Source organism: Eumetopias jubatus, unplaced genomic scaffold, assembly GCF_037043125.1.
Source record: "Eumetopias jubatus isolate StellerSeaLion01/CBP00866 unplaced genomic scaffold, mEumJub1_p1.0 scaffold_7, whole genome shotgun sequence".
NCBI lineage: Eukaryota > Metazoa > Chordata > Mammalia > Carnivora > Otariidae > Eumetopias > Eumetopias jubatus.
In genome coordinates this window covers 115,488,156-115,513,643 of record NW_028274813.1, presented here as the reverse complement: position 1 = coordinate 115,513,643, position 25,488 = coordinate 115,488,156, and the positions used below count along the sequence as shown (strand labels likewise).

The following is a 25,488-nucleotide window of genomic DNA, read 5'->3' as shown; positions in this document are numbered from 1 at the left end:
TGGGAGAAGATATTTTCAAATGACATATCAGATAAAGGGCTAGAATACCATATCTATAAATAACTTATCAAACTCAAACCCAAAAACCAAAATTCCAGTCAAAAAATGGGCAGAAGACATGAACAGACATTTCTCCAAAGAAGAGATACAAATGGCTAACAGACACAAGAAAATATGCTCACCATTACTCATCATCAAGGAAATACAAATCAAAACCTAAATGAGATACCACTTCACACAGGTCAGAATGGCAAAAAGGAACAACACAGGAAACAACAGATGTTGGAGAGGATGCAGAGAAAGCAGAACCCTCCTACACTGTTGATGGGAATGCAAACTAGTGCAGCCACTCTGGAAAACAGTATGGAGGTTCCTCCAAAAGTTAAAAATAGAACTACCCTATCATTTATTTTTTTTAAAGATTTTATTTATTTGACAGAGAGACACAGTGAGAGAGGGAACACAAGCAGGGGGAGTGGGGAAGGGAGAAGCAGGCTTCCCGCGGAGCAGGGAGCCCGATGCGGGGCTTGATCCCAGGACCCTGGGATCATGACCTGAGCCGAAGGCAGATGTTTAACGACTGAGCCACCCAGGAGCCCCTGCCCTATCAAACATTTAAAGAAGAGTTAATACCTATTCTTCTCAAACTATTCCAAAAACAGAAATGGAAGGAAAACTTCAAAATTCATTCTATTCATTACCCTGATACCAAAACCTGACGACTCCACTAAAAAGGAGAACTACAGGCCAACATCCCTGATGAACATGGATGCAAAAATTCTCAATAAAATATAAGCAAACTGAATCAAACAGTACACTAAAAGAATCATTCACCATGATCAAGTGGGATTTATGCCTAGGCTGCAAGGGTGGTCCAATATTTGCAAATCAATCAACATGATAGACCACATTAAAAAAGAAAGGATAAGAACCATATGATCCTTTCAACAGATGCAGAAAAAGCACTTGACAAAGTACAACATCCATTAATGATAAAACTTCTCCATAAAGTAGGTTTAGAGGAAACATACCTCAACACAGTAATAGCCATATATGAAAAACCCAGAGCCAGTATCATCCTCAATAGGGAAAAACTGAGAGCTTCTCCTCTATGGTCAGGAACAAGACAGGGATATCCACTCTCACCACTGTTGTCCAACATAGTACTGGAATTCCTAGCCTCAGCAATTGACAACAAAAAGAAATAAAAGGCATCCAAATCACCAAGGAAGAAGTCAAACCTTTCACTATTTGCAGATGACATGGTACTCTATAAGGAAAACCCAAAAGACTCCACCAAAAAGTTACTAGAACTAATACACAAATTCAGGAAAGTCGCAGGATAACAAATCAACATACAGAAATCTGCTGCATTTTTATATACCAATAATGAAGGAGAAGGAGAAATCAAGGAATCCACCCCAGTTATAACTGCACCAAAAACCCTAAGATCCCTAGGAATAACCCTAAACAAAGATGGACTCTGAAAACTATAAAACCCTGATGAAAGAAATTGAAGCTGACACAAAGAAATGGAAAAACATTCCATACTCATGAATTGAAAAAACAAATACTGTTAAAATGTCTATATTACCCAAAGTAATTACACATTTAAATGCAATTCCTATGAAAATACTACCAGCATTTTTCACAGAGCTAGAACAAACAATCCTAAAATTTGTATGCAACACAAAAGACCCCAGATAGCCAAAGCAATCTTGAAAAAGAAAAGCAAAAGCTGGAGGCACCACAATTCCAGACTTCTAGTTCTATTACAAAGTTGTAGTAATCAAGACAGTATGGTACTGGCACAAGAACAGACACATAGATCCATGGAACAGAACAGAAATTCCAGAAATGAACCCAAAAATGTATGGTCAATTAATCTTCAACAAAACAGGAAAGAATATCCAACTGAAAACAAAAACAAAAACAAAAACAATCTCTTCAACAAATGCTATTGGGAAAACTGGAGAGCAACACGCAAAAGAATGAAACTGGACCACTCTCTTACACCATATACAAACACAAATTCAAAATGGATTAAAGACCTAAATGTGAGACCATAAAAATCTTGGTGGAGATTACAGGCAGTAACTTCTCTGACATGGGCCACAGCAACTTCATACTAGATATGTCTCCTGAGGCAAGGGAAACAAAAGCAAAAATAAACTACTAGGACTTCATTAAAATAAAAAGCTTCTGCACAGAGAAGGAAACAATCAACAAAATTAAAAAGCAACCAATAGAATGGGAGAAGATATTTGCAAAGGACATATCTGATAAAGGGTTAGTATCCTGTATCTACAAAGAACTTAAAAATTCAACACCCAAAAACCAAATAATCCAGTTAAAAATGGGCAGAAGACATGAATAGACATTTTTCCAAAAAAGATATCCAGATGGCCAACAGACACATGAAATGATGCTCAACATCATGCATCATCAGGGAAAATACAAATCAAAACTACAATGAGATATCACCTCACACCTGTCAGAATGCCTAAAATTAACAACACAGGAAACAACAGGTGTTGGTGGGGATGTGGAGAAAGGAGAACCCTCTTACCTGTTGGTGGTGTAGCCACTATGGAAGACAGTATGGAGGTTCCTCCAAAAGTTAAAAATAGAACTACCCTACAATCTAGCAATTGCACTAACAGATATTTACCCAAAGGAAACAAAAATACTAATTTGAAGGGATATATGCACCCTGATGTTTATTGCATCATATTATAACCAAATTATGGAAAGAGCCCAGATGCCCTCCGACAGATGAATGGATAAAGATGTGGTATATATATACAATGGAATATTATTCATCCATAAAAAAGAAATGAAATCTTGCCATTTGCAACAAAGTGGATGGAGTTAAGAGTATTATGCTAGGGCGCCTGGGTGGCTCAGTTGGTTAAGCGACTGCCTTCGGTTCAGGTCATGATCCTGGAGTCCCGGGATCGAGCCCCACATTGGGCTTCCTGCTCAGTAGGGAGTCTGCTTCTCCCTCTGACCCTCTTCCCTCTCGTGCTTTCTATCTCTCATTCTCTCTCTCCCTCAAATAAATAAAATCTTAAAAAAAAAGAGTATTATGCTAAGTGAAATAAGTCAGAGAAAGACAAATGCCATATAATTTCACTCGTATGTGGAATTTAAGAAACAAAACAAACAAACATGGGGGAGAAAAAAGAGAGGAAAATCAAGAAACAGACTCTTAGGTATAGAGAACAAACTGATGGTTATAGGAGGGGAGATGGGTGGGGTGGGGGGATGGGTTAAATAGGAGATGGGGATTAAGGAATACAGTTGTAATGAGCACCTGGTGTTGTTTATAAATGTTGAATCAGTAAATTCTACACCTGAAACTAAAAAAAGACAAAAACAAACAAAAATCACAACATTTTTACAATTTCCTTTTTTTATTATAGAATTGACCAAGCTGATTCTAACACTGGAAATGCAAAAGGGCCAAGACAGTCCTAATAATTAAAAAATAAAGTAAGGGATAGTAATAGACACCAAGAATTATTGTAAAGCTTTGAGAATTAAGGTAGGAAATAGAAAAAGTGACCAATGGACCAGAAAATGGAGCCTACAAACAACCATGCATACATGGAAGCTTCATTTATATCAGAAAATTTTATAGATTAGTAGGAAAAAAATTGATGCCTCAATAAGTGTGTTAGAACAGGGTATCCACTGGAGAAAAAAAAGAAATTAGATTCCTACTTCAACCCATACAATTAAATAAATTCCAGGTAGATAAAGACTTTACTATTAAAAGAAAACTGCATTTTTTTCTCCATCCTTCCTTTATTCAGCCAGCATATAGTATATCATAAGTTTCTGATATAGTGTTCAATGATTCATTAGTTGCGCATAACACCTAGTGCTCATCAGAACACGTGCCCTCCCTAACTACAACATTTTGAAGAGTATCTTATGACTCCAGGGAGGAAGGGATTTCATAAACAAGATCAAAAAGCACAAATCACAAAGTCTGTTCAGTTTTACTACACTGCAATCAAGAATTATATTAATCAGGTGTGGGAGTGTTTAAGTAGGTGATGGGGATTACAGAGTGCACTTCTGGTGATGAGCACCAAGTGTTGTAGGGAAGTGCTGAATCACTAGATGGTACACCTGGAACTATTAATTAAAAGCCATCATAGAGTAAAAAGGTAAGCCATACCTACAAAAATATTTGCAACAAATGTATCTGACAAAGAATTGGTATCTAGTAAAGATAATTCCCAAATATCAAAAAGAAAATATTCCAGTAGAGAAATGAACAAAAAACTTAAATAGGCACTTTACATTAAAAAAACTTGAGTAGTTGGTAAGTATGAGCAAAGTTGCTCAGCCTTATTATTAATCTTGGCCAACTAGAAAAGCATATTAAAACCACAAAGAGCTATCTCTTCACAACCACTAAATTTGCTACAATTAAAAGGTCAGAAAATATCACATCAGCAAGGTGTACAGCAACCAAAAGTGACTTCAACTTAGCCAATTAAATGTTTTTTCCTGGATCTTTGAATCTTAAACAAATAATTTCAAAATGTAGGGATGACTGAAGGTCATTTATCATAATCAGAGTGGCAATATGCTGACCTGACTGGTTCCATCAAAAGGCCACCACTGTGCCCTTGTGACCTAGCCTTTGACACCTGACCATTTCCAAGCCTGTTCCTCTATCACTTATATTCCCAATATTTTCCAAAAATCTTTGCTCTAGCTAGCCAGTATCAAATTCTGTTTCCTGCAATCAAAAAATCTTGAAATATCGTTTCCCAGTAGGAAGATTCAAAAGGTTTCTATTTTAAATACAATGACATAATTCTTGGAAATCGTGACTATTTCTTTAAAAATCTACATGACAGCAAATGGCTTTATTTTTAGACGTGATTTGAACATCCACTCATTACAGCAGGTTCATCAAGATCAAAATCGTGATAGCAAAGGAGGTACCTAGCTCTTTCTCGGGCAGCATCCTCACGGGCTTTCTCCTTTTCTTGCCTCTGTTGTTCAATTCGGGCTTCTTGTTCTTTCCTTCTCATCAACAGTTCTTCTACACGGGCCTGCCGTTCTGCCTCTAGAGCTCTCTTGCGTTCCTACAGTCAGAAAAGTTTTAAAGTGTTAGAATTATGTGTAAAGTGAAAATGATTAAAGGTGGCACCATTTTGACATAAATTTATATATTCAAGCCAAGTAGATTCCTCGCTGGCTACTAGGTATACTTCTCAGAATTTAAAAAAAAAAAAATAAGTATCAGTGATATGTGGTTTTCATATGTCATTTACCAGTATTGCACATAATTATAAGAATAAATGCGCTTTGAAGCAGAAACTATGTTATTCATATTCTCTGAGAACCTAACATATATTTTATGGTTAATCACTTCTAAAGTCTGGTGTTTACAAATGGTTTCAGAAATCCTAGAACATGATGAAGAAAGTATAGTTAACAAATTTCTGAACTAAGCATTCATGAAGGAGTTAAGTGGAGAAAGAAAAAAAAAACTTGTGGCAAGGAAAAAGAGCCATCATAATACAGCACCGTGGGTAAGAGAGTGGGCACTGGGTTAGACTCCCTGATTTTGTTTCATGACCCTATTATTCACTGGATCAGGGACTCTGGTCTAGGTATATTATAACTGTGCCTTTGTCTTCTGGAAGACAAATAACAATAGTACTAATGTCTTCAGAAATTGTGAAGAACAGATGAGATAATACATAAAAAATACTTACCAGAGGCCCTGGCATATAGAAAATTTTCAGTAATTATTTATCATCATCAAGGCAGAAGATAATCAAAATACTGTGAAATACTATGTCCTATGTATATTTTTGCCTACGAGGAGTACTTTGCTAACTCTCACCATATTACTAGCTGTACTGATAGATTTTATTTTCATATGCACATAGTTTTATTTTTTCTGTTTGGCATTTTATATACAGTTTTTATATAAAGATAATTTTTGTTATATAATTAAGAAAGAATTTCAATCATGTTTTTAGAGATTTTGTTTCCATCATGGCTCCTAATACTTTTGTTCTGTTTCGTTAAAATCAAATGTTGACATTTTTATCTTATCTTCAATGTCTTTCAGTATCTTTTTCAACATTCAACTTATCAACCTCCATATTTACAAATACAGAATTATGGGTAAATTTCAAGACTATCTTGAAATCATTATTCTTTCTTCATGGAAAATATATATATTATTACATCTTCATTTTCTCTTAGTGATATTATTTTTCATTTCTATTACTTTTTTTTAATTTGTATTTTAGGGACACCTGGGTGGTTCCGTCGCTAAGCGTCTACCTTCGGCTCAGGTCATGATCCCAGGGTCCTGGGATCAAGCGCCGCCATCAGGCTCCCTGCTTTGCAGGAAGACTGCTTCTCCCTCTCCCATTCCCCCTGCTTGTGTTCCCTCTCTCACTGTGTCTCTGTCAAATAAATAAATAAAATCTTAAAAAAATAAAATAAAATTTGTATTTCAATTACCCGGTACTCTACACAAGTGCACTCCTTAATCCCCACCACCTATATTTCACACATTCCCCCCCACCCCACCTCCCCTCTGGTATCCATCAGTTTGTTATCAATATTAGGTCTGTTTCTTGGTTTGTCTCTCTTTTCTTTTCCTTTGCGCCTTTGTTTCTTAAATTCCACATGAGTGAAATCATACGGTGTCTTTCTCTTACTTATTTCACTTAGCATTATACTGTCTAGCTCCATTTGTGTCAGGGCAAAGAGCAAGATTTCATTCTTTGTTATGGCTGAATAATATTCCGTTTCATGTATATATACCACATCTTCTTTTTCCACTCATCAATGGACACTTGGGATATTTCCATATCTTGGCTATTTGCAAAGAATGCTGCTATAAGCATAAGGGTGCTTATATCCTTTTGAAATAGTGTTTTTGTATTTTGGGGGTAAATACCCAATAGTGCTATTGCTGGATCAGAGGGTAGTTCCATTTTTAACTTTTTAAAATTTTTTGAGAGAGAGAGCATGAGCGTGAGTGGGGAAGGAGGGGGAGAAGGAGAGAGAATCTTAAGTAGGCTACATGCCCAGCATGGAGCCTGACGCAGGGCTCGATCTCACGACCCTGAGATCATGAAATTGAGAGTCAGATGCTTAACAGACTGAGCCACCCAGGCGCCCCCATTTTTAACTTTTGGAAGAATCTCCATACTATTTTCCAGAATGGCTGTACCAGTTTGCATTGCCACCAACAGTGCAAGAGGGTTCGTTTTTCTCCACATCCCCACCAACATCTGTTGTTTCTTGTGTTGTTGATTTTAGCCATTCTGACAGTTATGAGGTGATATCTTATTGTAGTTTTGATTTATATTTCCCTGACAATGAGTGATGATGAACATATTTTCATGTGTCTGTTAGCCATCTGGATGTTCATGTCTTCTGCTCATATACTAATTATTTGTTTTTTGGGTGTTGAGTTTTATAAGTTCTTTATATATACTGGATATTAACCCTTCGTGAATATGTTATTTGCAAGTATCTTCTCCCATTCCATAGGTTGTCAATACAGATTTTTTTTAACAGCAAAGAAATGTGAATTTAAGAGAAAATTCTTTTATTTATATTTTCTTCATTGGAGATGATTTTCTGTGCCAGATTTGATTATTTTCAGTCCTAAAGAGGTTTTGAGATCTTAGATAGTGACACAAGTTTTCACACATTATGCCTACCTAGTACTGTGAAATAACTATAACCAGTTTGTGAATAGTATATCTGACACAAAGAATATATTTAAAAACCTAAATGCATGCCTCCAGCAGTCTGTAATCTGCCACTCATGCCTTTCTGATATCAGTGTATTCCCTCTAATTCCCAGCCCCTTCCTGCCCTGGACTCCCCGCCAAAAAAAAAAAAAAAAACCCAAAACAAAAATAATATAGGGACTTTTTAACTTACTAGTTTAAAAAATTTTCTTCCACTGGGATAGATAGGGCTTGTTGTAGGTATGAAGTTACTGTAGTCAGTGTAATTAAGTATGAGAGGTATTCACATGTCTCCTCAGTGTTCTCTAAACAGGAACTGCTCTAGTATTTTTTTTTTTCTGTCATTTATTGGGCACTTTCTCTGCTAAACACTTTGCTAAGTCCTTACTTATATTAGTAATTTTGATATCACAACAAACTGGGGCGCTCGAAGGCAAAATGACTTGCACAAGGCTATATAAGTAGTAGTTAGAAGAACCTATATCAGTGTATTCCATTAATCATAAAGACTAACGGCCAGGGAGAGGTTGTGTGAGCTACCTGGGGAATGGGGGTGATTTGAAAAAAACATATCAATACAATCAAAAACATAAGAAGCAACAGGTGTCAGCGAGGATGTGGAGAAAAAGGAACCCTCCCTCTTGCACTGCTGGTGGGAATGTAAACTGGTACAGCTATTCTGGAAAACAGTAGGAAGGTTCCTAAAAAGTTAAAAATAGAATTACCCTCTGATCCAGCAATGGCACTATTGGGTATTTACCCCCAAAATACAAAAACACCATGCACCCCTATGGTTATAGCAGCATTCTTTACAATAGCCAAGATATGGAAGCAGCCCAAGTATCCACTGAATGATGAGTGGATAAAGAAGATATGGTGTGTACACACACATACGTAAACACACACACACACACACACACACACACAATGGGTTATTATTGTCATGAAAAGGAATGAAATCCTGCCATTTACAATGACATGGATACAGCTAGAAAGTATAATGCTAAGTGAAATAAGTCAGTCAGAGAAAGACAAATACCAGGATTTCATTCCTATGTGGGATAAAAGACACAAAACAAACTGTTATCTATCCAAATGAAGAAAACAAATGCACAAAATGCAGAGTGGAGGTAGGAAGTAACAAAAGAACTTGATTGTTGGATATTATTAGCATTTACTCCTATAAATTCTATTCTGCTTTTTTTTATTATATTATGTTAATCACCATACATTACATCATTAGTTTTTGATGTAGTGTTCCAGGATTCATTGTTTGCGTATAACACCCAGTGCTCCATGCAGAAAGTGCCCTCTTTAATACCCATCACCAGGCTAACCCATCCCCCCACCCCCCTCCCCTCTAGAACCCTCAGTTTGTTTCTCAGAGTCCATAGTCTCTCATGGTTCGTCTCCCCCCGCCCCGATTTCCCGCCCTCATTTTTCTCTTCCTGCTTTTTTTTTTAACAGTTTTAATGGACTAAGATGGTAAGTATTATAAAAAGGAGAAAGCAATTTAAATAAGAAAAGAATAGAAAGTAATAAAGGAAAAGGAGAGGAATATCATTCCACTTGGAGTTAAATATGAACCACAAATCTCCCTCATCCTCCGTTTGTAGGTTTTATACCCAATGCCCTTTCAAATGACCTGTGCTTTTCTATAAATACTGTTAGTCCCACATCACTTGTGTTCTTGCTCTCTACTCATAAAATTAATGCAATTGGGAAATCCTGTTTATCTCACTTTGATAAAAATATATCTCCAAATGGTAGGGAAAGACTGCTCAGAATGCTGTAATCTGCTGTCTAGTGGTGGGGTTGTAAATAAATTATACTGGGAAATTTGAAAAAACAAACAAACAAACAAAACAAATGTGCAAAGGAAAAAGAGAGAGAGAGAGAGAGAGAGAGAAACCAAGAAACAGACTCTTAACTATAGAGAACCAACTGATGTTTACCAGAGGGGATGGGTGGGTTACCAGTGTGGGGAAGGGGTAATGGGTGAAATAGGTGGTGGGGATTAAGGAGTGCACTTATGATGAGCACTGGGTGATATATGAAATTGCTGAATCACTACATTGTACACCTGAAACTAATAAAAGCTTAAAAAAAATCTGTATTATGTCTGAAAACAAGTTTCACAATAAAATGCAAAAGGCTTAGGCATTAAATAATTAAACCAGACCTTTTCACTTCATATTTTGTAAAACCAAAAGCTTTAAAAATATACTTTCAAAAATTATAAAATGGTCTTATAAATAAAATATATGTGTATATATACTTTATGTGTATGTGCATTGAAGCCAACTTGACTCTGTAAATATAATGTCAACTTGCTGATTTTATTCATGTGTATAAGACATACTCCAAACAGAAATAACGGCACTTCAAACAATAGTCAATCTTTTAATTTTTGTTTTTAATTAATGGAAAAAGATAACTGGTAACTACAGCTAATGAATAAAATTGGTAAGTTCAGCTAGTCTTTTCCTTTCTAAAATTTGTTTCCTAAATAAAAAAAACTTGATACTTCACATAACATCTCACAAAGGAGTTCCATAAATATCTGTTAAATGAAGCATAACTTTATAAAATAATATGCATTATAAATCTATATATATACAAATAATGAATTAGAAAGATACCTAATCCTTAAGCCTTCTGAAACCTCTGAAATCCCCATATACTTTGTTTCATAGTCAGGGATTTGTTTACGGCAGCCTAAGAACGGATAATACAAATCCCTACCCTTTTAGGCCTACAATTCAAATTAGGGAAAAAGGACAGGCAGAATATCCAAGGAAACTGAACTTAAAACTAACCAATAATTTACATAAGAAAAATGGCAAATTGAGAATACGTGATGACAGCATCTACTTAGTATTTTACTTACAAGAAAGAAGGATCACAATTGCCTATAATAGTTGATGGGAATGTTAAAATGTAAAAGTAGTGAAAGTAAAGCAGACAGAGGACCTTACTGTTATTTTATCTACAGAATGTGTGGCATTAGTGTCTTGCACATCCAGTAGTGACTACACATTAAAAAAATTTTAATTATATATATGCTATACATTACCAGTGGACTTTTTTTTTGAAGATTTTATTTATTTATTTAATGGAGAGAGAGAGAGAGAGAGAGAGACAGCATGAGAAGGAACACAAGCAGGGGGAGTGGGAGAGGGAGAAGCAGGCTTCTGGCTGAGCAGGGAGCCCGATGCAGGGCTCGATCCCAGGACCCAGGGATCATGACCTGAGCTGAAGGCAGTCGCTTAACCAACTGAGCCACCCAGGCGCCCCGAACATGATAGGTTTTAAATTTTACATTGAAAATTAAATACATAGGAAATTTCCATATTTTTAATAAAAAATAATTCTGAACAGTCAAAACAATTTTTAAAGTATTAGTGAGTATAGGAAATCCCTACTACTTTCAAGAAAGAACTGCTTTCCTTTCAGCTTTAATAAATGTTCCAATTTATCAAACAAGAGTCATCATTTTTAAATGGAATATAACTACTATATTTCAAATCTTCAGATCTACAAAATGAATCCAAAAAAAGGAACCAAACACTTCTATTCAAAATATACAGTATTACTCATATATTTCCCCCTAAAACCCAGCTAAAGTTACCTCTTCCAGACAACTTTACCTGACAATCCCCTCCTACCAACAGAGTTAATTATTCCCTCTGCTGTGATACCTCTGTAGCTTATACATAGTTCTACAACACTTTCACATTGTGTTGTACTGTTTACCATAAAGGATCATGTCTTAATTATCTCTGAATTATTAATGCCTAATGGTTCCTCAAAAGTAACACATAATTTACAAAATGTAATGATTTTTATAAAATGGTCCCAAGCAGAGTAACAGCGCTAATGCTGAAGAAACATCTCATATTAAAATTTCAAATATCCTATTTTATTTACTCATTTAAGAGTATCAGTTAATAGAAAAATAATTTATAAGTAATAAATAAAAATTTTTGCTGCTCTTTAGAGAAGAAAAGTGGAAGTTTTTCAAATAAAATTATTCTGTTTTTAACATAAGTTAGCTTAGACTCAGATTTAAATAAGACACTGAACTCAAATCAAACAGAGATCAGGGATGAATGTGGAAATGCCTGCCAATACCCACAATTAGCAAAGAATAATCAACGAACTTTAAAAATGTATTGCTGGGGAGCCTGGGTGGCTGAGTCGTTGGGCATCCGCCTTCAGCTCAGGTCATGATCCCAGGGTCCTGGGACAGAGTCCCACATGGGGCTCCCTGCTCAGCAGAAAGCTTACTTCTCCCTCTCCCACTCCCCCTGCTTGTGTTCCCTCTCTCGCCGTGTCTCTCTCTCTCAAATAAATAAATCTTTAAAAAAATAATTTAAAAATGTATTGCAATTTTTAACTTCCTAAAACCACCAGTAACATAAAGAAGCATGAAATATGGATAACATCCCCAATTTTTAACATAACAAAGCCCTGCAGGACCTGTTCCTTAACCCTATAGGGTAGTACTCTCCCATATCTCCTGCATGGAATGCCTACTTCTCATCATTTGCATCTGTCTCATTGTTTGCAAACCTTAGCTGAGCTATCACCTCTTCTAGGAAGCTTTCCCTGGATTTTTCATGTCCTTGCCACTCTCAGTTTGAATACGATGTTTTCCTTTGTGCTTGCAAGAATACCTTTCCTGTTATACTGATTCTAATGGATTATGATTTTGTTTACATGTCTCTCCATTGAGAACAGCGATGTATCCTTTTCACGTCCTTGAGCCTAGCACAGCATACGGCTTACAGTAGTAACACAATAAATGATCACTGAATGAGTGAACAAATAAATACTGGCCATAACAAAATATATCTGCATTTATATATGAATACTGCAAAATTTGTTCTCTACATCAAAAATGTCAAGTCCTTTTTTCTAGCCTGTGCAAGAGGTTTTCTCCTCCTCTTCCCAAGGAGAAGTGCCTTGTCTTTGAAGACGCTCCTAACAGTGTGGAGGCGGCCCTTGCAGCTGGCATGCAGGTAGTCAAGGTTCCAGATGGAAACTTGCACCAATACTTGACATCAAAGGCCACCCTGGTGCTGGATTCCCCGCTGGACTTCCAGCCCAAGCTTTCAGTTTGCCGCCCTGCGAGCGAACAGCCTGCCACATCTCTCTGGGCGTCAAGGCCACTGCACCCACTCTGGTGACTCATGCCACCCAGAAAAATCACCACCTGAGTATTCCCTCCAGCCCATGAGGTCGGCCTTCGCACCCCATGTGGGCTTGGCCTACTCTGGCTAGTGCTGGAAATCACGACACAGTTGAGAGACAGCAAAGCAGGAACAGTCCAGAACAGAGATCAAAACACTCATTCACATAATCATAAACAGTATGTGAACGATCATACAATTTCATTACATTTGAATAATCATGTAAGACTCATACAGCAAATACACACACATACATATACACGGCTGTATATGAGTACTTGTGCATGTATGTATATATATGTGTGTACTTATACATGCACATATATGTGTAAAATACTTCCTTTTCCAAGACAAAGCAAAATTATATTTGTGTCCATTTCTTTTCCTTTTTAGTTTTTCTAAACCCTGGCTATAAAAGGTCAAATGCGCACGTGTGTGTGTGTGTGTGTATGCTATATATATGTATATGCTTGTATGTGTATGAAGATATATGTCATATTTCCTATACTACTTCACTCTTTTAAGTGTTGGTCTTAATGTGCCATAGCAACTGATAAAAGAGATGGTAACTGTATTTAGTTTGCAATCTGAGTAGTAAAGCCAAGTCATGGATGATCCCTGAGAAATCATCCTCTTTCTTAGCAAAACTGAGTAATTCTGTGGCCTCAAAATCTCTCTGTGGACCTCTACTCAAAAGCAAACTCAGAGCTGTACCATCTTTTCAGTGTGAACAAACTGTAGCTTGTATTTTACATATAAGTGCATGTCCACATTTGAGGATGTTTCCTACCTCAAAAAAATCATCCCCCTCTTCTGAAAACATGTATTTTTCTAATACAGTCTTTGATACAAATATAATTTGAATTCAGAATGCATACTTGATATGACTGAGAGCCTTAGCACATTTTTGGAATAATTTACCAGACATTACACTTTGGCAATGGACGCCTTTCAGTAAATTTACTCAGCCCTTTGTGATGGGAAAACTGAGAAAGCACTGAATATGGGAAAGACATAATCACAAGGAGCACCCTGTCTGCTGGTTTGTCACTGATTGTCATTGAGCTAATTTTCAACTGGAGTTGTAAGAAAATGATGGTGATGTATATGATTGTGGGGAGGGCTGGTCGTCTGCTGATGGTTGCCTCTGACTGTTGGAAGTTTTGCATCTGTTCAACAAATTCATTTCAGTATTACCGATTGCCTGTGTATGGGTCTATTCTTTAAATTCTCCCTCAAACTTGTACATCTTACTGAATCTTTCGTCAATTAATTAAATTGAATAAAATCTTTGACATCAGTTTAAAAAAATGTCAAGTCCTTAAAGAGTCTTATGGGCAAGACTTTCTACTGAAGATCTAAAATAGTTTATAAATATCAGTACAATTTGTGTGTTAACCTTTCTTCCTAACCTGAAACGGTAGCTAAATTAGGGTTTACTACAGAGGACAAAAGCTGAACAGTTAAAGTGTCCAATGATACTGTCCAATAAAGGACAGGTGTTCCTTGTCAAAAGCATAAAAACTGCCCAAATCTGTAAGGCTCCATATACTGGTTCAAAAACAATCCTTTTTCAAGTGGAAAAGCAGCAGCATATTCTTACAAAACCCAATTAGCAAAAAATAAATAATCTGTCCAAAGCAACTTAGTCTTTCACCTGGTTGAGACTAGAGATTCAAACTCTATGACTGCTATGTGTTGAAAACACTGATTATCTTATCTGAAGGAGTACACATTGTCTTTTAGCAATCACACTTGATGTTTCCAGAGTGCTAGAGTAAACCATGCACCCTGGGGTCAGAGACTAGCTTTTAATCCTTTTTGGATCCTCAGCACATAGCTCAGAGCCTAGGATATGGCAAGTGCTCAATAACTGCTTGCCAAATAAAATTCTACCTGAACAGCTTCATCACGTGCTTGTTTTTCTTCCTGTCTTCGCTGACGTTCTTCCTGTAACTCATTAAGCCTCTGCTCATATTCCTTCAATTTTGATAAGACATCGTGGCGCTTATTCTGGGCTTCAAGGGTATTTATGAAGGCAATTTCATTTACCTTCAATAAAAACAAAGAGAGTGAGTATCAAATCAAGTTAATTCTAACACACACAACAAAAATAAGAAACCTAACAGAGTCTCTGATAGTAATATATACTACAAATAAGGCATAAAACAAAATGGGTCTTTTCTTTTAAAATTTGCCTCAAAAATGGATAGTAATCCAGTGTATATAAGAAACCCACAGGCATAAGAATTGATTTAGAATAAATATTTTAGTGGCAGATCTTAAGTCAAGGAACAAATTAAGATTATTACAAAAACATCTTATAAAGTTCTACTTAATTCATTACAATCTGCAATTATATAAATTACATTAAGATTTAAATAGGTACATAATATGTTATTCTAATGAATTTGGGAAAACTTAAAATAAGCAACAAATCATTTTTCTTCAACGTATACCAAATAAGTGACAACTAGGAACAAGGTAGTGAAATATCTATGACATCCTCAACTTTGTATATTGATACTTACCAGCCAAGTTTTGCTAGAAAGCATAGCTCTTATAAGTAAAGTTTAGCTAAAGACAAAGCTGGAAAAAGTCAGTTGGGATCAAATTTCTCATATTTGAAAGCCAGAGGGAAGGCATGCTACAGTGAAAATGGTAGACTAAAACAGGAAAGTAAACACAGGGACTGACTCTGACAGAAGTACAGACTCCAGGAATCCATGCTGGTGGAATAAAACCTATCACTAGATATGTTAAAAATCTCAGACAAGAGAGTTTGAATATAATTCTAACAAAGATTTCCCAATCACCTTGCCACATGGCCACTTTTTTAAGTAGGATAATAACATAACCATCCTTCAAACTATACTGAAAGTATAAGAAACACCTGTACTCAAGGAAAATGAATCATACTACATCAGGGCTCACATGTTAAGCATAATCAAGATGAAAGAAAAAGGAATGAGACTTAATGCTCTAGACAAAATAAATAAGTAAACTAAAGTTAGAAGAGTGTGCAAAAGTTGGGTAAAAATTTCAAACTGTAATGTTGGTCAAAGGGTGCAAAGTTTCAATTATGCAAGACGAATAAGTTTTAGAGATGTACAGCATGGTGATGACACTTAACAATACTTGAAATTTGCTAGGAAGATAGAGCTTCAATTTTCTCAGCACATATGCAAACACACAAATGGTAATTAAGCAGAGGTGAAAGATGTTAATTAGCTGGGCTGTGATCATTCCACAGTGTATACGTATATTAAAACATCATGCTGTAAACCTTAATATATGCAGTTTTGACATGTCAATGATATCTCAATAAAGCTATAAGTAAATAGATCAGAAGTTAACAGGAAAATAAAAAACCCAATCTGGAAGAAAACATAACCCAAGGAAAATCAGAAAACTCCCTCAGCAAACTTTGTAATACAAAAGTTAACAAAAACCCGAATTTAATAGTGCAAAAAAATGGTAACAGAACAAAACAATAAAAGATTAGAAAGCTAAGGAAAAAAAGTGAGGACAAAAGTAACACTATCACTGAATTAGAAAAAGCCTGGGGCAAATAAAGATGGCAAAAAAATCAAATCACTAATAGAGGCAAGTCTTATGATAAGTTAATGTAGAATTTAAAAATGAAAATTTACGTATAAGTAATAAGCTCTGAATATAATGAACAAGTCATTATGGCCAAATATAAGGATGAATAACATCTATAGTTAAGAAAGACAAGGGGCACCTGGGTGGTTCAGTCAGTTAAGCGTTGGACTCTTGGTTTGGAGCTCAGGTCATGATCTCAGGGTCCTGAGATCGAGACCTGCCTCCAGCTCCAGGTTCCACACTCAGCATGGAGCCTGCTTGTCTCTCTCCACACCGCACACCACCCCCCACTCTTCCCCCCACTCGTGTGCACTCTCTCATAAATGAATGAATGAATGAATGAATGAATGAATAAAATCTTGGAAAAAAAGACAAAATATTCTAACATATAATATGGAAAATTTTCTATGGAAAAAAAAGCAAATTGAAAACTGAAAGAGCACATGTTATTTCATGAAAAAATGTTCAGAAGATCAATACCAAGAATATCCTTATTAAATCTTATTAAATTACAAAACACTAAGGAGGAAGAATAATTTTTTTAAAGATTTTTATTTATTTATTTGACAGAGAGAGACACAGTGAAAGAGGGAATACAAGCAGAGGGGGAGGGAGTGGGAGAAGGCTTCCTGGCGAGCAGGGAGCCCGATGAGGGGCTCAATCCCAGGACCCTGGGATCATGACCTGAGCCAAAGGCAGACGCTTAATGACTGAGCCACCCAGGCACCCCAGAAGAATAAATTTTTTAAGCTTCCAAGCAGTAAATGCAAATTACCTACAAGAAGTAGAGGAGGAAAAATCAGTGTGGCCTTTGGCTTCTCCCCAGAAGTAGTTAATACTAGAAGAAAATAAAGCCTACAAAAATTTGAAGGAAAAACATTATGAACCATGAACCTGATCTCTAGCAAAAATGTATTCAGACAGAAATGCCACAGCCTTAGATATGGAAGAACTCAAGGAATAGAGCATATATAAGTTCTTCCTGAAAATCACTTGTTAATAAAATCCAGTCAACCAGAGACAAGTCAAAACAAACAACTCATACATGGAGAATTAGTGAAGCTGTGAGTCCATTTATATACAGAAGGAAAACTATACTAAGGAATTTATACTTTCAGAGCAAAGTGTAAATGTTACCTATCTTAACAATGTAAAATTAATAAAACTATGAAAATTATTGGGAGATTAGGGACAATTAAAAGAAATGGTAGTGCTAGTTTCCTCAAAACTGTCATAAAATGAAAGAGTGTAGTAAATATAATCATTCCAAACTCTTAATTTTTCATAATTTTTATAACCTTAGAAGAAATGATGAAAAATAATGCCTTTTATGAGAAACATTTATTACAAATCAATAATTCCCTCAATTTTACTGCCATTTTATTTCCATCTCTTAAAATGGAAATAAAATCGAGTTTAATACTTCTTATTCATAAGTATCATTTATAGTATAATTCCATTTTTTTAAAGTTACCTATTCCATCAATCTGAACATTATTCTAGAGAGATGTCTGGGACAGTATTTACCATTAGGTATATGTATATGGTGGCTATTTCTGAGGGTGGAATTTTGAGTTGTTCTTGCTATATTGCCTCAATTCTTTAAAATGAAAACAAATTATTTTTATAATAATGATATGGTTACTATTCTTAATATAAAATAATATTAAAGAAAGCTAGGGAAATGCATTTATCCTAAGACTTGAAAATAAGGGAAAATCTCTGAAGGTTTTTGAGCTAAGAGGTAATACAATAATAGCCTACAGAAAGATTAATTTAAAGGCAGTAGGGAAAAAAGGCAAGCATACCAACCACAAATATTTAGGAGGGAGATTTAAAAAATAAAAAACCTGGTGGCAATTATCATAAAAAGAAAAACACGTGAGAGACTACAGAACTGTAGAATCTACAGCTGAATATATCATGGGAAATGGGGGAAGAAGTCAAAAAGACCAGCTTATCTTTTTGCTATATACACAAGAATTACTCAAAACAACAATAAAAATAGTGAATCAAAGTAAATGATCAGAACTTTCCCAAGTCTAAGTCAATGGGAAATTAGTGATACCATTATCTGAAATACCTATTTCAGAAAAAGCAGATAGTCTGGGAGATAGAAGCTGTGAGCTGATGAGTTCCACTGAATATAATCATCAAGCAAAAGGTGACTGAATCCAAACATCAGTTGTGGCCACAAAACAAGTCTCAACAAATGTCAAAAGACTGAAGTCATGCCATGCATCTTTTCCAACCACAACACCATGAAACTAGAAATCAAACACAAAAAAAAAATCTGGAAAGAACAGGAAAAACATGGAAGTTAAATAACTTGCTACTAAACAATGAATGGATCAACCAAGAAATCAAAGAGAAAATTAAAAAATACATGGAGATCAGTGGAAAACACAACAGTCCAAAATCTTTGTGGTGTAGCAAAAGCTCTTCTAAGAGGGAAGTTTATTAACAATACAAGCCTACCTAAGAAGCAAGAGAAAGCTCAAATAAACAACTTAAACTTACACCTAAAAGAGCTAGAAAAAGAACAAACAAAATAAAAAGTACAAGGAAAGAAACAATAAAGATTACAAGCAGAAATAAATTAAATAGAAACTAAGAAAACCATAGAACAGATCAGTGAAACCAGGAGCTGGTTGTTTGAAAACATCATCAAAATTGATAAACCTTGGGGCGCCTGGGTGGCTCAGTTGGTTAAGCGACTGCCTTCGGCTCAGGTCATGATCCTGGAGTCCTGGGATCGAGTCCCGCATCGGGCTCCCTGCTCAGCAGGGAGTCTGCTTCTCCCTCTGACCCTCTTCACTCTCGTGCTCTCTGTCTCTCATTCTCTCTCTCTCTCAAATAAATAAATAAAATCTTTAAAAAAAAAACTGATAAACCTTTAGCCAGACACATCAAAAAAAAAAAAAAGAATTCAAATGAAATCAGAAATGAAAGAGAGGGAACTGACACAAAAGAAATACAAAGGATTATAAGAATATATCATGAAAAATTATACGCAAACAAATTGGACAACATAGAAGAAATGGATAAATTCCTAGAAACCTATAATCTGCCAAAAATGAATCAAGAAGAAATAGAAAATTTGAACAGATTGATTATAAGCAATGAAATTTAAACATTTAAAGAAGAGTTAATAGCTATACTTCTCAAGCTATGGAGGAGGAGGAGGAGGAGGAGGAGGAGAGTAAGAAAAGCTTCCAAATCCATTCTGAGGCCAACATTATCCTGATACCAAAACTGTATAAAGACACTACAAAAAAAGAGAACTGCAAGACAGTATCTCGATGAACACACATGCAAAAACTCTCAACAAAATATCAGCAAATCCAACAATACATTAAAAAATCATTCACCACAATCAAGTGTGATTTATTCCTGGGATGTAAGGATGATTCAATATTCACAAATCAACTTGATACATCCATCAATAAGACAAAGGATGAAAATCATATGGTCATTTCAACAGATGAAAAAAAGCATTTGATAAAGTACAACGTCCACTTACGGTAAAAACTCTCAACATAGTAGGTTTATAGGGAATATACCTCAACATAATACAGGTATCTGTGAATAACCCACAGCTAAGATCATAATGGTGAAAAGCTGAGAGCTTTCCCCCTTAGATCAGGAACAAGACAAGGATGTCCACTCTCACCGCTTTCATTCTACATAGTCCTGGAAGTCCTAGCCACAGCAATCAGACAAGAAAAAGAAATTGGTAAGGAAAAAGTAAAACATCCCCTACTTGTGGATAATATAACACTATATATAGAAAAACCTAAAGGCTTCACAAAAAAAAACTACTAGAACTGATAAATGAATTGTGTAAGGTCACAGGATACAAAATCAATACACAGAAATCCACTGTATTTCTATGCACTAATAAGGAAGCAGCAGAAAGAGAAATTAAGAGAACAATCCCATTTATAACTGCACCACAAATAATAAAATACCTGGGAACAGACTTAGCCAAAAAGGTCAAAGAACTTTTGAAAACTAAAACACTGATAAAGAAATTGAAGATGACACAAACGGAAAGATACTCATGCTTATCAATTGGGAGAAGAAATATTGTTAAAATGCCCATTAATGCAATCCCTATCAAATTACCGACAGCATTTTTCACGGAATAGAACAAATAATCCTAAAATTTGTGTGGAACCATGTAAGACCACAAATAGCCAAAGCAACCTTGAAAAAGAACAACTGGAGGTATCACAAACCCAGATTTCAAGATATATTAAGCTGTAGAAATCAAAACAGTATGGTACTGACACAAAAACAGATGCACAGATCAATGGAACACAAGAGAGAGCCCACAAATAAACCCATGATTATACAATCAATTAATCTTTGACAAAGGAGGCAATAATATACATTGGAAAGTCTCTTCAACAAACAGTGCTAGGAAAACTGGACAGCTACATGTTAAAGAATGAAACTGGACCACTTTCTTACACCATATACAAAAATAAACTCAAAATGGATTAAAGACCTAAATGTGAGACCCGAAATCATAAAAATCCTAAAGGATAAAAAAGGCAGTATTTTCTCAAACATCAGCTGTAATAACATTTTTCTAGTTAACGTCTCCTGAGGCAAGGGAAACAAAAGCAAAAATAAACTACTGGGACTACATCAAATTTAAAAGCTTCTCAAAGCACCCTGAGACTAATAATACACTATATATTAACTATAATAAATTTAAATCAAAAAATTTTTTAAAAATAAAAAAGCTTCTCAAAACAATCTACATTTATTTTTTTTAACAATCTACACATTTAATGCAACCTCTATCATAACAGCACTAGCATTTTTCACAGAGCTAGAAAAAACAATCCTAAAATTTGTATGGAATCACAAAAGACCCCAAACAGCCAAAGCAATCTTGAAAAAGAAATGGAAAACTGGAGGCATCACAATTCCAGACTTCAAGCTATCTTACAAAGCTGCAGTATGATACTGGCACAAAAACAGACACACAGATCCATGGAACAGAATGGAAAATCCAGAAATGAACCCACAAATGTACAGTCAATTAATTTTGGACAAAGCAGGAAAGAATATCCAGTAGAAAAAAGAGACGCCTCTCCAACACATGGGGTTGGGAAAACTGGAGAGCAACATGCAAAAGAATGAAACTGATCACTCTCTTACACCATACACAAACATAAATTCAAAATGGATTAAAGACCTAAATGTGAGACCATAAAAATCTTAGTGGAGATTACAGGCAGTAACTTCTTTGACTTGGGCCACAGCAACTTCATACTAGATATGTCTCCCAAGGCAAGGGAAACAAAAGCAAAAATAAATGGGCGCCTGGGTGGCTCAGTTGGTTAAGTGACTGCCTTCGGCTCAGGTCATGATCCTGGAGTCCCGGCATCGAGTCCCACATCGGGCTCCCTGCTCAGCAGGGAGTCTGCTTCTCCCTCTGACCCTCTTCCCTCTTGTGCTCTCTCTCATTCTCTCTCTCTCAAATAAATAAATAAAATCTTAAAAAAAAAAGCAAAAATAAACTATTGGGCCTTCAACAAAATAAAAAGTTTCTGCACAGTGAAGGAAATAATCAACAAAACTAAAAGGCAACCTATGGAATGGGAGAAGATATTTGCAAACAACATATCTGATAAAGGGTTAGTATCCAAAATATATAAAGAAATCACAAAACACAACACCCAAAAATGAATAAGTCAATTTAAAAATGGGCAGAAGACATGAATAGACATTTTTCCAAAAAAGACATCCAGATGGCCAACAGACACATGAAAAGATGTTCAACATCACACATCAACAGAGAAAATACAAATCAAAACTACAATGAGATATTACCTCACACCAGTCAGAATGGCTAAAATCAACAAGAAAACAACAGGTGTTGGCAAGGATGCAAAGAAGGAGGAACCCTCTTACACTGTTAGTGAGAATGCAAACTGGTGCAGTCACTGTGGAAGACAGTATGGAGGTTCCTCAAAATGTTAAAAACAAAACTACCCTACAATCGTGCAATTGTCTACTAGGTATTTACCCAACAGATATAAAAATACTAATTCAAAGGGATACTTGCACCCTGATGTTTACAGCAGCATTATCTACAATAGCCATATATGGAAACAGCCCAGGCATCCACAGACTGATGAATGGAAAAGGAGATGTAGCGTATATATGGACAATGGAATATTACTCAGCCATAAATAAGAATGAAATCTTGCCATATGCAATGACATGGACAGAACTAGAGAGTATTATGCTAGGTGAAATAAGTCAGAGAAAGATAAATACCATCTGATTTCACTCATATGTGTAATTTAAAAAAATGAGCAAAGGGGGAAAAAAAGAAGCAAACCAAGAAACAGATTATTATCTATAGAGAACAGACTGATGGTTCCCAGAGGGGAGGTGGGTGGGGGGAATGGGTTAAATAGGTGATGGGGATTAAGTAGTGCATGTGTTGTGATGGGCACCGGGTATTATATGGAAGTGCTGAATCACTATATCATATACCTAAAACTAATATTACACTCTATGTTAACTGGAATTTAATTAAAAATAAATAAATAAAAGCTTCCACAAAGCAAATGAAATAATAAAACTAAAAGTCAACCCACTGAGTGGGGAAGATATTTGCAAATAACATACCCAATAAAGGGTTAATACCCAATATATGTAAAGAACTTATACAACTCAACATCCCCAAAACAAATAAGCTAACTAAAAAGTGGGCAGAAGACATGACATACAGATGGCCAACAAACATATGGAAAGATGGTCAACAGCACTAATCTTCAGGGATTTGCAAATCAAAACCACAATTAGATATCACCTCACACCTGTCAGATGGCTAAAATCAAAAACACAAGAAGCAACAAGTGTTGGAGAGGATGTGGAGAAAAAGGAACCCTTGTGCACTGTTCATGGGAATGCAAACTGGTACAGCCACTGTAGATAACAGTATGGAGGTTCCTTAAAAAATAAAAAATAGAACTACCATGTAATCCAGTAATTCCAGTACTGGGTATTTACCCAAAGAATATGAAAACACTGATTCACCCTATGTTTATTGCAGCATTATTTACAATATCCAAATTATGGAAGCAACCCAAATGTCTACTGATAGATGAAAGGGTAAAGAATATGTGGTGTATATATACCATGGAATATTACTCAGCCATAAAAAGGAATGAAATCTCACCATGTGCAAGAGCATGGATGGATCCAGAGGGTATTATGCTAAGTGAAAGTAGTCAGAGAAAGACAAATACCATATGATTTCACTTATATGTGTAATTAAAAAAAAAAAAAAGCAAATGAACAAAGGAAAAAAGAGAGGAACAAAAAAACAGACTCAGTAGAGAGAACAATCCAGTGGTTGCCAGAGGGCAGCAGGGTAGGAGGATGGGTGAAACAGGTGATGAGCACTGAGCAATGTATAGAACTGCTGAATCACTACATTGTACACCTGAAATTAATATAACACCATATGTTACTTAAACTGGAATTAAAATTCAAAAGAAATTTAAAAATAAAGATTAGTTGAGGGGATGGGGCTAAAGATGCAAATCTAGGAGTCACTAGAGAGATGATAGTTGAAGCAATGATAATGACTGTGATACTGGAGGAAAAGAACAAGTGAAGTGGGCGAAGTCAGTAAAACATAGGCAGCAAAAGGAAAAGGGAAGACAGGAAAGGATTAGTTAGAAAAGCAGAAGGAAAATCAAGACAGTGCAGCATACTCTAGAAAAAGGTACCGGGTATATGTTCACAACGAAAAAAAAAATCAGAATAGCCTTTTAAACTTGGTGATAACATTCTGAAAGGCAAATACACTATAGCACAGAGGAAATGGTATTATAAAAAATTCAAGAAAATATGGATGACGAGGTGGTGGAAATCGGCTCAGCCTGCTCTTTCCAAGGAACCTGCAGATTTACAGAAGGACACAGAACAGACAATGTGCACAAGTAGGCAATCTAGAGGAAGAAAGCAAAGGAGGAGGCATAAGAAATGAGGCAAATTCCAAGAGCAGGCAAGAGGACACAGAACAAGGGAAAAGGGCTACTGCCATAAAACAGGAAAAGGCTATCTTTTCCTCATGAAAAAATTAAAATCAACTGTAATTATGAGTAGATATTACAACTGAAAATGAATCAGTGACACCATTAAGAAACTGAAAATAAAAGCCAATTTTATACTATTAAATAATAGACCAAGATCTAAGATAAAATTAGGTTCTGAATAACTCAGGCTACAGTAACAGTCGCTATCAACTAAACAGACAGTGATTTATTTTCAACGATCTATGTACACAAAAAGAAGGAAGGAATTTGAAATGACTATTAATTTACTCCACAAATTCACAAAAAGTATATATGAGAAAAAAAATTATATCTCGATTAAATAACAGGACTGAAATGAATATATTTAGTACATGTCTCAAGGGAATTAAATTTCTAGTAGAACTTAAATATATTTTTTAAAGCCAGGAAAAAAATGACTGGATTATTAGTACTCTTGGATTAGTAATAATACAACAAAAATGAATTGAGGAAAAATTGAGAAGTAGAACATAAACAGGATGTGGTGTTCTACAATTCTTAACATTTTACAAAGTAGTTACAGTATTTACAGAGATGGCACTGACTGCTTCAAAACATGCATATGCTAATTTAATCCTTTTATCAAAATTCTTGAAATGTAGGTAAGGTTATTCCTAATTTAAAAATTAACAAATAGGGTAAAAGGTAAAATAACGCGTAAGGCTGTTCAGTTACTAATTGGTAGAGTCAGGACCTGGATCCAAGTTTATCCAACTCCAGCAACTTCAGTCTTCAGCATGACAAAAAATTACTTTTGAAGAAGAAACAATTCTTTGATGAATGCTGAACCAAAGTTCCTGATCCTAAGAATCACCT

General features: G+C 35.6%; 1 protein-coding gene across 3 annotated transcripts in view; it reads right to left on the bottom strand.

Annotated features, from left to right (window-relative positions):
- SCAPER (S-phase cyclin A associated protein in the ER) overlaps window positions 1-25,488 on the bottom strand; it is a 539,336-nt gene that overhangs the window by 366,253 nt on the left and 147,595 nt on the right. For all 3 annotated transcript variants that reach the window (XM_028092672.2, XM_028092676.2, XM_028092674.2), the window contains exons 16-17: window positions 14,849-15,004; window positions 4,969-5,111 (exon numbers count right to left, since the gene is read on the bottom strand). In XM_028092672.2, the coding sequence (XP_027948473.2) occupies window positions 4,969-5,111; window positions 14,849-15,004 (299 nt within the window). The remainder of the gene's footprint in view (window positions 1-4,968; window positions 5,112-14,848; window positions 15,005-25,488) is intronic.